This window comes from Chiloscyllium plagiosum, chromosome 18 (assembly GCF_004010195.1).
Source record: "Chiloscyllium plagiosum isolate BGI_BamShark_2017 chromosome 18, ASM401019v2, whole genome shotgun sequence".
NCBI classification, from domain to species: Eukaryota; Metazoa; Chordata; class Chondrichthyes; order Orectolobiformes; family Hemiscylliidae; genus Chiloscyllium; species Chiloscyllium plagiosum.
In genome coordinates, this window is record NC_057727.1 from 33,142,656 (window position 1) to 33,159,439 (window position 16,784).

General features: G+C 42.0%; 1 protein-coding gene across 34 annotated transcripts in view; it reads left to right on the forward strand.

Moving 5' to 3' along the window:
• Nucleotides 1–16,784, forward strand: part of slmapa (sarcolemma associated protein a) — a 256,792-nt gene that overhangs the window by 53,425 nt on the left and 186,583 nt on the right. For all 34 annotated transcript variants that reach the window (XM_043708126.1, XM_043708125.1, XM_043708136.1 and 31 more), the window contains one exon: nt 10,165–10,237. In XM_043708126.1, the coding sequence (XP_043564061.1) occupies nt 10,165–10,237 (73 nt within the window). The remainder of the gene's footprint in view (nt 1–10,164; nt 10,238–16,784) is intronic.

Consider the following 16,784-nt stretch of genomic DNA (forward strand, 5'->3'; position numbering starts at 1 on the left):
TCAGCACCGCCTTCCTAACCTGCAATCTTCTTCCTGACCTCTCCGCCCCCACCCCAGTCTGACCTATCACCCTCACCTTGACCTCTTTCCACCTATCACATTTCCGATGCCCCTCCCCCAAGTCCCTCCTCCCTACCTTTTATCTTAGTCTGCTGGACAAACTTTCCTCATTCCTGAAGTAGGGCTTATGCCCGAAACGTCTGCTGGCTGTGTTTCGCTCCGGGTTTTCAGAATTACTTTATTCATTTAGGAATCAATTCGGCTTCGGCTAACGATATGGTATGAATTTTGGCAGGCATGAATTTCAGCCCCTCAAAAGTAGTATCCAAGTAGTAATCGTCAACCCCATAGATTTAACCTTAAAAAGTGGACAAAAAAATTTGACTATCACTCAAGTATATATGATAATCTCAATCAAGAGTATTTCCCTTCTGATTCTGTCCACTGAGTTCAAGTCAGTCCACTGATGGTTAGCTTGAGTTTTTGGGATTTACACCAACAATTTGACTGGGGCAGAAATTGCCCAAATATATTTATCTTCCTCCAAATAACCTGCCTATTTTAGTAAGCCTTAGCTTTTACTATAAACGCACAGATGTTTTAGGAGTCCAGGTTTTTTCTTCTTCCAGAGTACATAGAGTGTAGGATTTGTTTCAGTTGCAACAGAAAACTTAAATGAGATAATTTGCTAACTTTACACTTATCAGCAGAGAAGTACTAATCCAGTTGTTATTTGTAATGACTATTCAAAAATATTAGACTATATAACAATATCGAAGAATGTAGTATCAATCAACATTAGGTTGATTAGGTTTTACCTTTAAAGCTCCAAGCAATTAAGATATCTTCTCGTGGTGAGAGGAAATATGTTTTGAGAACTATTAATGCAAGGATCCAAACATTTCTGAAACTTCAGTGTAAGGATCTTATTTTTATTTTGTTCAGGTCCCTCCTGAACAAATGTGGGTGCTAATCCCCTGTGTACATTGCTCCCACTTTCATAAGATGCTGTATCATTTTAATATTATTCCTTAATTATTCAGAGAACATTCCTGAGGAGCAGATGTAGGCCATTCAGCCCCTTGAACTAGTCCAGTGTTCCGTGAGATCATGGCTGATCTGTGGCCTAACTCCATAAAGCTGCCTTGGCCCATGTTCTTTGATACTTTTGCTTAACAAAAATGTATCCATCTCAGAATTAAATTAACAATTAATTTCACTGCCAATTACCACTGCCATTTAGAGTCAGGGACTGTTTTCATGCTATATAACTCTTCGGTCCAACTGATCCATGATGACCAGATATCATAAATCAATTTAGTTCTAGTTGCCAGCATTTGGTCCATATCCCTCTAAACCCTTCCTATTCATATACCTATTCAGTTGCCTATTAAATGTTGTAATTGTACCCGCGTGCATCACTTCCTCTGGCAGCTCATTCAACACATGCACCACCTTCTTACCCCTCTCACCTTTAATGTATGCCCTCAAGTTTTGAACTCTCCCATGCCGGGGAAAAGACCTTGGTTACTCCCCCATCTGTGCCCTTCATGATTTTATAAACCTCTGTAAAGTCACCCTCAGCCTCTGCTGCTCAGGAAAAAAAGCCCCAGCCTGTTCACATAGCTCAAACTGTCCAATCCTGATAACGTGCTTATAAATCTTGTCTGAGCTGTTTCAAGTTTAACAGCAGCTTTCCTAAAGCAGGGAGACTGGGATTAAACGCAGTATTCTAAAAGTGATCTAGCCAACGTCCTGGGTAGCTGCAACATGGCATCCTCTACCTAGTGCACTGATCGATGAAGGCAAGCGTGCCAAACACTGCCTTTACCACCCTATTCACCTGCGACTCCACTTCTTCTGCACACTTTGGTCCCTTCATTCGGCAACACTCTGTTATGGAAGAGAATTTTGACATCTACCACTTTGTGTGTAGAAGTGTGCACTAACATCTCTCCTGAATGGCCTGGCTCTAATTCTCAGATTATTGCCCCCCAGTTCTAGAATTCTCAACCAGCAGAGATTGTTTATCTTCTTCTACCCTGTCTTTTCCTGTTAATATCTTAAAGACTTCAATCAGGTCACCCCTTGACCTCCTAAATTCTGTGTAATTCCTCTTCATAATCTCTGAAGTCCAAGTACCATTCTTGTAAAGCTATGTTATACTCCCTCCAAGGCAATGTATCTTTCCAAAGAAGAGGTGCCGAAATCTGTTCAAGGTACTCCAAATGGGCTGTAATCTGGGTTTTGCATAACTTAGTATAACCTCTGCATCCTTGTGCTTCTGTTCTCGAGATACAAAGGTTACATCACATTAGTTCTTTGATTATTTTCTGCAGCTGTTTGTGATACTGTAAAAATCTTGACACCTGAAGCCCCAAATCTCTGGACATCCAGTGTATTTAACTTCATATCATCCAGAAAGTACCATCATCTAACATTTTCTGGTTAAGAATGGACAACCTTACACTTGTCTATATTGAACTTCTTCTGCAACAGGTTGGACCATTCATTTAGTCTAGTAATATATCTTTGTAATTTTAAGTTATCATCTACACTATCTACAGTGCTGTCTAACTTAATCTTATCAGCAAACTTGGATACATGACTTTTTAAGTCTATCCAAGTTGTTAATAAATGATGTGAATAATTGAGGTCCGAACACTAATTAGGCAGCATAGTTTACAGCAAGTGGAGAAAGATTTTAAAGGAACCTGAGGGGAAACGTTTTCATGCAGAGGGTGGTGCTTGTATGGAATGAGCTGATAGAGGAAGTGGTGGAGGCTGGTACAATTATAGCCTTCAAAAGACATTTTGGACAGGTACATGGATAAGAAAAGTTTAGAAGGATAATGGCCAAATTACAGGCAAATGGCACTACTTCAGTTTAGGAAATGTGATCAGGACAAACAAGTTGGGCTTGTTTCCATTCTATATGGTTCTATAACACAGGACCTTATGAGTCATCAATGGTCACATACTGTCTTGTTTTATACGTGTACACAAGTATTGCTTTTTTATCTCGCTTAATCTTTAAATCCTAACAGAATCGTTTATTGAAAATGTTTCATTCCTCTGTCTGTGACTGTTGTCTGATCCTGGTATCTAATGATATTTATGTGATAAAGACCTTTGCCAACTCTTAACAGTTGGATGGTTTTAATATTCCTCTTGAGTTAACATCTTATTTTCTTGCCTAGGTGCCGAGGTCACCTTTTCAGTGATTAAACTGATATTTATATGTTTTTGTTGTCTATGCTGAGTACTAGTCAATTAGTTAATAGCATATTATGTCATATCCATGGCCCTTTCTCAACATGGCCTAATTTCAAGGTAGTCTTTTCTGGTTTTTCCTACGAGCTGCAATAGTGGCTTTAATAGTTAAGTATCACAAGAATCTGTGTATGTGTATATTTAAACGATCCTTGGATAAGCACATAGATGATGATGGGATAGTGTAGGGGACGAGCTGAGAATGGTTTGCAGGTCGGCAGAACATTGAGGGCCGAAGGGATTGTTCTGTGCTGTATTGTTCTATGTTCTATATCCTACCTGATTAGTTTTACTTATTTCTAACCAGGTATCATTAGAGCAGCATTTGCAATCCTGGAGAAGATTTGTAGTTGAGGTTGTCAGTCAGATAGTTTGCTCACTGAGCTAGTAGATTTGTTCTCAGACATTTCATCACCATGCTAGGTAACATAATCATTGAGCCTCTGGTGAAGTGCTGGTGTTCTATCCTGCTTGCTATTTATCTGTCTTGGTCTGTAGTGGTGGGTTATATCACTTCAAGTTTTTTTTCTGAGAGATTGGTAAATGGTGTCCAAATCAATGTGTTTGTTAATGGAGTTCCAGTTGGATTGCCAGGCCTCTAGGAATTCCTATGTGTTTTTGTTTTGCCTATCCCAGGATGGATATATTGTCACAGTCGAACTGGTGTCCCTCTTCGTTTGCGTGTATGGATACTAGTGATAGTTGGTCATATCTTTTGGTGACTAGTTGGTACTCGTGTATCCTGGTGGCTAGTTTCCTGCCTGTCGGTTCAATGTAATGCTTCTAACAGTCCTTGCAGGATATTTTGTATATGATGTTCATTCTGCTGGTTGTTGGTACTGGGTCCTTTAAATTCATAAGGAGCAGTTTCAGTGTGGTGGATTCCTGATGAAGGGCTCCCGCCCGAAACACCGATTTTCCTGCTCCTCTGTTGCTGCCTGACCTGCTGTGCTTTTCCAGTACCACTCTAATCTTGACTCTCAAACTCTCTGTCGTGATTTCACCCACTCTCACTCTCACTGTCTCAGTCACACCCACACGTACACACAGTCACTCGCACACAGATCTTGCTGTAATTCCTTCACACATGCATTCATTCACTGTCTTTCTCCCTCACACAATCACTTGCTCACATTCCCACACACACACACTCATTCCCCCTCCTGTACACAGGCATGCATTCTTCCCTGGCTCTGCCGTGCAGACATTCACTTGCTCTCATCCCCATTCAAAATGCTCACTCTCACTGTCTCACCCTATCTTATCCACACACAGACATTCACTCACACACCTTCTCTAACTCACTCAGTCTCCCTCCATCCCTGTGTCTCATATTTGCTCCATTCCTCTAACTCTCTCATTCTTACTGTTTCACTCAATCACTCTGACACCCTCCCTCTCCCTTTCTCTCTTCATTTGTCTCGCACACTGTTCTCATTCTCCCAGGCTATCTTTCACTACACGTGTTCCATTGCATTCCTTTGTGCTCTCTCTCTGGGCTCCCCCAATTGCCTTCTGCTTCCCAGACAGGCTAATTCTTGCAAGAGCACGCATTCGCTTGCACAAACCTTCTTACTCTCTCTGTATTTCTCACTATGTCACATTCTTTCTCTCTCAGTCACTTTTATTAGGTTATGAACAATAAGGCTTTGGGTTTTTTTGCTTCTGTGGACCTCTGTAGCATGTTGCTTTTCTGTACGAAGTTACAATAAATTTTAAGAACATATTTCTGTTTTGTATTACTTCCTTAATGTGAAGCTTGTTGCTGCAGAAGTAGCAATGCTAAACTCACTGGCAGATTTCTATCAGAAAGTCACCTGTAGCATTTTACTGGTCTCAGTTTTCAGGGAACAGTCCAACGAATTGTCAGTTGCCTTTTAAAGGTTTTGATGGGTTAGAATGTAACAATTTACTTTTAGTAATATCCCCAAAATGTTTTGCAGCTCAGAGGTGGTTCAGAGCATTTTTCCTTCCCCACTTCTGGGGGGAAAAAAACATTTTCCATTTGTTGCAGTGACCAGAAAAGATGAACTACCTGCTGTGATTATATCCAACCAAATATTTATTTCTTTGAATAAAATAGTGGGGGAACACAGCATGTGTGTATTCACTCTCCCAGACAAAGCAAGAACTTTGCAAACTTATGGTTTACTTTTGAATGCATCATTCCTTTCATACAAAGGACAAAACAAAAGTTGCCCCACCTTGCACAGATTTATTTGGTATGTTTATTTCAGAGAATATACATATGCCAGTTAAGGCATATTACACACCATTCTTTGTTTTTTTGACTAATTCTGTTTCATTTTATTAGCAAAAGAAGTATCTCTTCCCCCAAGAGAAAATATGTAACAAGCATTCTGCATCTGGATCGACCTCTTAACTTGGGCATGGAATTGCACTCTGCACCCACTTTACAAAGTATAGAAAAACAGTTGGTGTTCATTGCTGAACATTTACTAAAATTAGGATTAAATGGGGCTCTTGGTGTGCAGTAGTAATATCCCTATCTCTGGACCAGGAGGCCTCAGTTCAAATCCCAAGTGCTCCAGAGGTTCAAGACGACAATTCTGAACAGTTTGATTAGATCATTAACACTTTTCAGAGCATTGCAAAGACCCTGGTTCAATATATTTCTCAACCATTACTTCTGGGTTAAAAAACAATGTGTGCAAATAACATAAGGTGTGGCTTTTCTTTGCACCATACCAGAATGCATTTGAGTCACGACTGCATGCTAATCCTTGCAAATTGCAATGCAATTTGTCCACTCATTTCTAATTGTTCAGCACTTCAAAAATGTTGCCTGACATTGTGTTATCATCAGTATTTTTCAAAGTGGAATGTCTTTTATTTCCTCTTTCACACATCCCAAACACAGGCAAGCAAATGCAACATTGTAAATGCCTATGGATTCAAAGTTACTATCAGTTAGAGGTGTTACAGCTCACTGCAAAATTATCTTCTGACGTCAAATTAGTCTGATGCTTGTTAGTCATTTGAATGTTTTTTTTCCTCGTTTCCTGACTTTCTGCTTTCGAAAAATTTCCTTTTTTGTTTAAATGGCACCGGCATGCATACTTGATAAATCAAACCACTTTAGCCTGGAGGATTTCAAAGATTATTTTGGTATTATTTGTGCAAGAATAATACACTATAGTTGAAGTATATCTTTGCTTGTGTGATTTAAAAAATACCAAAATTCAGTTCATATCTTCATATTTCCTTAATTTTGACAGCCCCATAATGAACTTCTATTTTTTAAAACTTGGGCTTCCTACCAAAGAGTTCTTTGACCTTTGGAATTGAATTGGATGACCAATACACACATGATCAGACTGAACTCAAATTCCAGGATCTCTTCCTCGCCCTTTGCAACACTGCTTGACTGACAACCCCTTGATTTGGATTTCAAGATGTTCTAACTCTATTTCATTTATTACCTTAAAGAAGTAAGTAGGTTATACCTCCGAAAGTAGAAACCAGTTCAAAATAAGCTTGCTAAGCGAAATCTGTAGATAATGCCAATAATATGTAGAGATACTAGCTGACTTATGCTGCAAATGGAATCCACCAATAGAAAATCCTGCTGATCCAAAGTCTTTGTATCTGAGACAATTCCAATTGTCTCACTACACAGGAAGATTACTGATTAGACAAAGCAATTTGCATGCTCTCTGAACCTTTTCCCGACCCTGAGAGAGCTGTGGATGCAAGGTTGTGAACCCTAGCATAATAGGAGAAAGTGAGGATTGCAGATGCTGGAGATTAGAGTCGTGAGTGTGTTGCTGGAAAAGCGCAGCGAGTCAGGCAGCATTCGAGAAGCAGGAGAATCGATGTTTTGGGCATAATCCCTTCATCAGGAATGAGGCTTGTGGACCAGAGGACTGAGAGCTAAATGGGAGGGGGCTGGTGGGGGGGTAGGGCTGGGAGGAAGGTAGCTGAGAATGCAATAGGTACATTATAGGTTGGCGAGGAGGGTAGAGTGGATAAATTAGTAAGATGTTGGACAGGTCAAGAGGGCAGTGCCGAGTTGGAGACTTGAGATTGGGCTAAACTGGGGGAAGGGGAAAGGAGGAAACTGGTGAAATCCACATTAATCCCTTGTGGTGGCAGTGTCCCAAGGTGGAAGATGAGGCGTTCTTCCTCCAGGTGTCAGGTGGTTAGGAGTGGTCAATGGAGGAGGCCCAGGCCCTGCAAATATCCTTGGGAGAAGGAATTGAAGTGATCAACCACGGGGTGATGGGATTGGTTGGTGCGGATGTCCCAGAGATGTTCTCTGAGACGATCCGCAAGTTGGTATCCTGTCTCCCTGATGTAGAGGAGACCACATTGGGTGCAACAGATAAAGTAAATGACACTTCTGGAGGTACAGTTAAATTTCTGTTTGATTTGGAAGGATCCTTTGGGGCTTCGGACAGAGTTGAGGGGGAAGTTGTGGGCACAGGTTTTGCACTTCTTATGGTGACAGGGAAGGTGCAGGGAGTGGGGTGAGGGATGGTGGGGGTGGAGGGATATATTTCCTTTCCCACCCCTGTCAGCGTTTCAGAGAAACCATTACCTCTCTGACTCCCTTGTCAGATCCACACACCCACACCAGCCTTCACCCCACTGCCCACCTTCCCGTGCCACTGCAAGAAGTGCAAAACCTATGCCCACACCTCTTTCTCTCCCCCGCCCGCCCCCCACCCCCCCCCCCCCCACCTCCGTCTAAGGCCCCAAAGGATCCTTCCACATCCGACAGAAATTTACTTGTACCCTCTGAAGTATCATCAACTATATCCCTGACACCCAATGTGGTCTCCTCTGCATCGGGGAGACAGAATGCCAACTTGCGGATCATTTCAGAGAACATCGCTGGAATACCCGCACCAACCAACCCCACCGCCCCATGGCTGATCACTTCTACTCCCTCTACCACTCCACCAAGGACATGCAGGTCCTGTGCCTCCTCCAACAGCAAACCCTAACCATCAGATGCCTGGAGGAAAAATGTTTCATCTTCCACCATGGGACCAGTTTCCTCATTTCACCAGTTTCCTCATTTCCCCTGCCTCCCACTTATCCCAGTCCTAAGCCTCCAACTTGGCACAGTCCTCTTGACCTGTCCATCGTCTTTCCCATTTATCTCATCCATCCTCCTCTCTAACCTGTCACCTTTTCCCCACCTTCATCTACCTATTGCATTCTGAGCTACCTTTTCCCCCAGCCCCACCCTATTTATCTCTCAGCCCACCGACCCACAAGCCTCATTCCTGATGAAGGGCTTATGCCTGAAATGCAGATTCTCCTGCTCCTCGGATGCTGCCTGACCTGTGCTTTTCCAGCAGCATACTGTCAACCCTAGCATCATAGACTATTGACTCACCACGGTAAGTTGCAGGAAAAAAGGGATGAGAGGAAGATGATACTTTTGAGATCACAGCCATCCTCATTGTGGATTGGAATTGATATAAAATGATCTCCAGATCAATATGAATATAGATTGAAACTCAGTGTGTAGTTACTAGTTATTGCTGTCATGGTCTTGACTGCCTAATTGATCAGTAAATCAAATATCCTCCATTGAACATTAAGACCGATGATATTTGTGTTCTGCCTCCACCATTAAAACAACAGCATATTTTATTTATATAGCACTGCTAATATAGTTTCACAAGGTGCTTCACAGGATTGTTAAGAAGAAAAACCTGACACTTATCCTCATAGTGACATGTTAGGGCAGATGTCAAAAAGTTTGGTCAAAGGGTTAGATTCTTAGGAGTATCTTGAAAGAGAGTTGGAGAGGCAAGAAGTTTATAAAGGGTGTTCCATACCTTGGAGGCATGGCAGCTAAAGGCACAGCATAATGGTGATAACATTAAAACCAGAGATGTTCTGGCATAAAAGGAGAGGATGGGATTGTTATGTGAGCAGCTCTGGCTCCCTTACCATTCATTCCATTTTCATTCCCAGCTATTGCCCAAGGCTCAGACTGAACCAGGTGATGTAAACTTTTGGCATCAGATTCTATGCAAGCTGAGTTTTAAACCGTATTTCTAGCAATTACTGGAACACTTAGCATCAATCTGCACTAATATTTCACCTCTGCTCCCACCTATACTTTTGCTATTGCTACAGTGTACATGAATAGTCAACTTGAGAACTCTCATCCTCCTTTCCCTATTACTTCTCCATATGGCACTATTTTATCATGAAAAGTTCACCTCTTTCCTTACTGGTCTACATTATTTCCATTCTCTTGATGACTTTAAATTTAAAATCTTAAGCATTCTCTTGAAGTTGCTGTGTAATGCTTGACTTGTTTCCCAGCCATCCCACTGAATGTTTATGATCTCCTTAAGTCTTATGACCAAGAAATAACCTTAGATCCACAATCCTGGCTATCTGTTCTGCATATTCCCTTCAATTTGAAGGCCCTCTGCCTCTTTCTGTTCAGGAAATCATAAAGTCATTTAGTATCATAGGTAGAATTCAAGTTCTTGTTAAAACATTTTTTAATAACCAAGATTTACATCTCCTGGACTAATTTGTAAACCCTCCTGACCCCTGCACTCAGTAAAAGATTCTTTTATTTCTATAAAGTTCTTCAGAATTTTTATTATCATCCTTTTACTTTTTCCTCCCCATTCTAAAAGTAACTGCAATGTTCAGTGACAGGAAGGAAGAAAAATGACAATTCTCTGTAGCTAATGCAATACGGTAAAGAGGAAATAAGTGTTACCTAATTTCAACTTTGTGTTGATAGCAAGTATCCATTCGACAAAGACACTTCAACTGCCAATTTTAATTTGCAATATCAAAGAATTCCTGTATGATTACATTTCATTTCATACAATTTTGGTATTCTGTTCTATATTATTGTACTGATTTTTAAATGTTTGTTTTCAGTTACTCATGGATGCATAGTATCGACAGTTAAGCTCTTTATGCCTGATGGTATGGAAGGCCGGCGGAGATCTGAGTAAGTATACCCAACAAGCTAAGGGTGAGGGGGGGTATGTTTTGTATTGTTTGTGTTAAGCCATTTTTCAAACACTGCAAGTGTATAAGCTTTGTGTATTTTAATTCTGTTGGCTGTATATCATTTTAAACAACTTGATCCTCTATTGCTCTTAAATGTTTCAGCACTTGTTTTTCAAAACATTTCATCTTTCAAAATGCAATATTTTTGCTTTGTGTTTTTCTCAAAGCAGTGTTTGTTTTGCCCAATGTTACTCCAGTAGTTAAAGCAAAATAGGTTGCCTCAAATTTTAATTCTAAATTTGCTTTTTAATTGAGCAACAAAACATACGTTGTTACTCAATGTATAATTTGATGTTTCTTGGGGAAAGTTTTGTATTTAAATAGTGTTCTCCATGTTACAACTCCAATTTCCAGAGATAATGTCCATTCTACTAAAGAGGAAAAGTAAAAATAATCACTGCCTCACGTACGTTCAAACCTACAAGCCTGTAAAGAAAGATAATTATTATGAGTATATTTTGAAAGTGAATTAATTCGTACCATCAAGTATAATCTTCTTCTGACATTTTAAGTCATGTTTCCAGTGATTTCTAATAATGACAGAAGAGGAATTCTTTAACGATTGAATGGACAAAGTTAGTGGTCAGATGATCACCAGAGAACCTGCACATGGAATTTAATTTGAATCTAATTCTTATGATTTAAGCCAATGGATAGATATTTATCCATCTCTCCTATATCTCCAATCATTTTTTGCAAAATTGCCCATAGTGTTAGGTGATGGGGTAAATGTAGGGGAATGGGTTTGGGTGGATTGCTCGTCGCAGAGTCAGTGAGGACTTGTTGGGCCGAAGGGCCTGTTTCCACACTGTATGTTATCTAATTTCACACATCACTGCTCTCACCCCTGCCTTTCTATCCTAGAAACAATGATCAGGTTCCCCTGCCCTTCACCTTCCACCTACCATTTTCTGTATTCAAATCGATCAGCTCCAACATGATGCAACCACCAACCACATTTTCCTTTTCTCTCTCTTTGAGAATTCCATAGGAACTACTCCCTCCACAACACGGTAGTCCATTTTTCAGTCACGCCTAGCGTCCCCTCCCGTTTCCAAGGTATCTTTTCATGGAAGCATAGGAGCTTTAACACCTGCCCTTTCACCTCCTTTTCTCATTGTCCAAGGCTTCAAACACTTCTTCCAGATGAAATGGCCATTTTCTTTCAATTTAGTATGGTGTATTTCTCTTCACAGTTGCATCTAGTCTGCACTGGAGAGGGCAAACAGACTGGTGCCTGCTTTACAGAACACTAATACAATTTGCTTCCATGACCCTGAGCTTCCTATTGCTTGTCATTTTAATTCTCTTCTTGCTCCCATGATAATCTTGATTATCCATGGCCTGCTATAATATTCTAATAAAATTCAACATAAGTTTAAGGAACAGTACCTTATCTTTTCATTGTGATTCAACTTCCATATAACCAATCGCGGTTTTGCTTGCTTGTGCATTCAACAGTGCATTCAACAATGCAATGCAGCATGTGAGCACAATGCATCAGCTGTAAAACTATGTAATGAGCTAACATAAAAACTGAAAGAACTGCAGATGCTGTAAATCAGAAATAAAAACAGAAGTTTTTGGAAAATCAAAGTTAACACTTCCAATCTGATGACCCTCAGAACTGATGGTAGCCAGGAAAATGTCGGTTTATATGCAGAAGATAGGGTGGGGGGTGGTAAACGATAGATAGGTATAGACCCCAAAGAGAGAAGACCAGCTGGGCAGACAAAGGAGTCGATAACGATCTGGTGATTAGCTGTTAATGGAGACTGTTAGTGGCTAACAATACGTAGTGTGTAATGGCAGAATATGTGCTAACAAGGCCTGAGGTGTGTGGGAGGGGTCTAGGATATGAGACAGTCAGGCCTAAAAAATATGGAAATTGATATTGAGTCTGGAAGGCTGCAGGGGGACCCAAGTGGAAAATGAGATGTTATTCTTCCAGCCTGACTGCACTGAGCTTTTCCGGTGCAGAGCAGCAAACCCAAGACAGATGTTGGCCGGGGAACACAATGGTGTGTTAAAGTAGCAGGCAATTGGAAGGTCCGGGTCCTTTTTGCAGGCAGAACGTACATGTTCTGCGAAATGGTCATCCAGTCTGTGATTTGTTTACCCAGTGTAGAGGAGACCACATTGTGAATGGCAAATGCGGTAGATTAGATTGTGAGAAGTGCAGGTAAACTGCTGTTTCGCTTGGAAGGTATGTCTGGGCCATTGGATACTGAGGAGGGAAGAGGTAAATGGGCAGGTGTTACAGCTTTGTTATGGACCAGGCTAGATCCCCTCAAAACCTTGCAAGAAAGTAGCCCAGACCCTAACTTATCTAGGCATTTTAAGCAGGAGTGATGCAGCTGGTCAAACCACTTAGTTTTAAATCAAACAGAATTTATTTACAAGATTACCGAATGGAGCATAAACAAAAGAGACAGAATACAAAATTACTTAGATCAGAGTAGTGCTGGAAAAGTACAGCAGGTCAGGCAGCATCCGAGGAGCAGGAAAATCGATGTTTGGGGCAAAAGCCCTTCATCAGGAATAGAGGCAGGAAGTCTCCAGGGTGGAGAGATAAGTGGGGGAGGGGTGGGTGAGGAGGTTGGTGCTAGAGAGAAAGTAGCAAAGAGTACAATGGGTGAAGGGGGGTGGGGATGGAGGTGGAGGGTGGGGGAAGGTAGCAAAGTGTACAGTAGGTCATGATTTGGAGATGCCGGTGTTGAACTGGGGTGTACAAAGTTAAAAATCACACAACACCAGGTTATAGTCCAACAGGTTTAATTGGAAGCACACTAGCTTTCGGAGCGACGCTCCTTCATCAGGTGATTGTGGAGGGCTCGATTGGGTCATACACAGAGAACACAAGGGGCTAACACCTTCAACATATTGTCTAGCTATCACCATTGTTAACAGCTAACCCAAGAGTGCAACTTTAAAAAAAAAGGGTTTTGTGACTTACACATGAAAGAAGTGAAACTATCACTGTATTCTAACAGATGAAAGGCTTAACAGACAATCAATTCTTCAATGTATAATTTCAGTTACATCACACTGCAGATTTTTGCTATAAATTCTGTGTTACGATCGAGCCCTCCCCAATCACCTGATGAAGGAGCGTCGCTCCAAAAGCTAGTGTGCTTCCAATTAAACCTGTTGGACTATAACCTGGTGTTGTGTGATTTTTAACTTGGTACAGTAGGTAAATGGGGATGGGGATGGAGGTGATAGGTCAGGGGGAGGGTGGAGCGAATAGGTGGGAAGGGAGATTGGCAGGTTGGAAACGTCATGAGGATGGTGCTGAGCTGGAAGGTTGGAACTGGGGTAAGGTGAGGGGAGAGGAAATGAGGAAACTGGTGAAGTCTACATTGATGCCCGGAGGTTGAAATGTTCCAAGGCGGAAGATGAGGCGTTCTTCCTCCAGGTATCAGGTGGTGAGGGAGCGATGATGGAGGAGGCCCAGGACCTGCATGTCCTCAGCAGAGTGGGAGGGGGAGTTGAAATGTCCCACTTCCTCCTGACCAAAGGGGTAGCCATGGGCACACGTATGGGCCCCAGCTATGCTTGTCTCTTTGTCGGCTACGTAGAACAGTCCATCTTCTGTAGTTACACCAGCACCACTCCCCACCTCTTCCTCCACTACATTGATGACTGCATCGGCGCCACCTCATCCTCCCACGAAGAGGTTGAGCAGTTCATCAACTTCACCAACACATTCCACCCCGACTTTAAATTCACCTGTACCATCTCTGACACCTCCCTCCACTTCCTAGATCTCTCCATCTCCATTAATGACGACCGATTTGACACTGACATTTTTTACAAACCCACCGACTCCCACAGCTACCTGGACTACACCTCTTCCCACCCTACCTCCTGCAAAAATGCCATCCCATATTCCCAATTCCTTCATCTCTGCCGTATCTGCTCCCAGCAGGACCAGTTCCGCCACAGAACACACCAGATGGCCTCCTTCTTTAGAGATCGCAATTTTCCTTCCCACATGGTTGAAGATGCCCTCCAACACATCTCATCCACAACCCCACCCCTCCAACCATAACAAGGACAGAACCCCCCGGTCCTCACTTTCCACCCTACCAATCGTCGCATAAACCGCATCATCCGCCGACACTTCTGCCACCTCCAAACAGGCCCACCACCAGGGATATATTTCCCTCCCCACCCCTTTCCACTTTCCGCAAAGACCATTCTCCCCGTGACTACCTGGTCAGGTCCACACCCCCCCCCCACGCAGTGGTCAGGAACTGCAGAAGTGGGAGTCTTTTAAAGGCCAGTTGATCAGAGTTTCAGGACCAAAACATTCCTGTGAGGATGAAAGGTAAAAATGGCAAGGGTCTGGAACCCTGGATGGATTAAAAGTTTATTAAAAAAGAAAAAAGTAATTGTATGTAAGGTTTAGGAAACTGAAATCTGGCAAGGCCTTCCAGGAATATAAAGGAAGCAAGAATTAACAGGACTAAATGGGGCCAAGCAATGTCCTTGGCATGTAGGATTAAGGAGTATCCCAAGGCATTTTGTACTTAAATTAGGAACAAGAGGGTAACTAGGGAAAGGGTGATAAAATTACATAAAATAATGAGTGGCATTGGTAGGGTGGATAGTTGGAATCTCTTTCCCAGGGTGGCAATGTCAAATATAAAGGGGTATAGGTGTAAGTGAGAGGAGGAAGGTTTAAAGGAGATGTGCAAGGTAAGTTTTTTACTCAGAGGGAGTAACATGCAGCTAGGTCCCTCCACCTTGGAGGCTTCCTGCCTCTATTCCTGATGAAGGGCTTTTGCCCGAAACGTCAATTTTCCTGCTCCTCGGATGCTGCCTGACCTGCTGTGCTTTTCCAGCACCACTCTGATCTAAACTCTGGTTTCCAGCACCTGCAGTCCTCTCTTTTGCCTATAAAATAACTTAATCTATCTGAAAACTCAACAAATCATCCCAGCTTCATGATGCTGTTCCAAATGCTTGCAACAATCCCCATAAACACCTCTTGATTTAAAAAAAGGTAAAAGCAAACACAGGGTTTTACAGGAGACATGTCCAAGAGTGAGAGGGAGGGTCAGCATGGACCTGCTTCTCTTGGGTGAACCAGTTTCACAATCCTACTGACTGACTGCTTTCAGGGAATAGCCCAACTGCCAACCAAATCAAACGAGGGAAAAACTGAGCTGGAAGAACTGGTCAATCCCCTTTCATTTTTTAAATGCAAGTTTTTTAAAATTTGAAAGCCATTTGTCTGACGCTATCTGTTAACTATAATCAAACTGGTCCTAAAACCTATCCAAGCCTAGACATTTCGGAACCTGCGTTTTTTTTGACCTAAAAAAAATCCAAGGTCAACATAACCTTGCTAAAGGAACAGCATCACCACACCTTCGGCGGTTGTTGGGGAGGTTGCCATGTGGCTATGGAAGGGTGTTGGGCGTAAAGGAAGAATGGATCAGGAAACTGCCCTTGTGGAAGTTGGACAAAGGAAGGGAGGAAAATATGTCTGGTGGTGGCCTTTTACTGGAGGTGGTGGAAATGGTGGCTGATCTTCTGGATGTGGATGCTGGTGGGATGGTAGGTCAGGACAAGGGGAATCGAATCCCTGTTGCAGGAGGGAAGAGAGGCATTGAGAGCAGAAGTGTGGGAGATGGGTCAGACCAATATTTATTGCCCATCCCTAACTGCCCTTGAAACGGAGATGGTTAGCTGCCTCTTGAACCACAGTTGTAGTAACACCAACTGTGCTGACATTTATGTCTATAATTTGAAGTATTTGTTTTTGGACTGGTTTAGGAAACTTTCAACTATGCCTGTTTTTTCATGCTTAAAGATGGTTTTGTTTTACTGTAATTAACTGCTCCTGCAACAAGAGGGAGCCATTTGCTGCAGAGCAAGTTATTGTTTATGAAGGAAATACACCACTAATTTTATTGTCTCCCTGGGATTTGGATGCATTTATTGGTTTAGTTTAAAAGTTTGGCTCCAAAATTTATGTTTGTCCTGGTTCATCCAGCTGCACAAACTGTAATAGCATAGTTTATGTTTTACATTTCTGAATTTTTGCAATCAGTTTGAAAATATTTCTTTGAGTATTGATAAACCTTTATAGAATCTTTCAATTATAGCCTTTCAGGTGTAATGCAAGCATTTATGAAGCAGAGATTTAACAGATGACGACCATGATTGAACATGGTATATTGCCAAATATCAAATAGTGATACTATATATGTTGGACTATAACCTAGTGTTGTGATTTTTAACTTTGTATACCCCAGTCCACCATCGGCATCTCCAAATCATGAGGGGCATGGATAGGACAACTAGACAAGGACTTTTCCCTGGGGTCGGGCAGTCCAGAACTAGAGGGCATAGGTTTAGGGTGAGAGGGGAAAGATATAAGAGACCTCAGTGGCAACCTTTTCAGAGGATGGTACGTGTATGGAATGAGCTGCCAGAGGAAGTGGTGGAGGCTGGTACAATGGCAACATTTA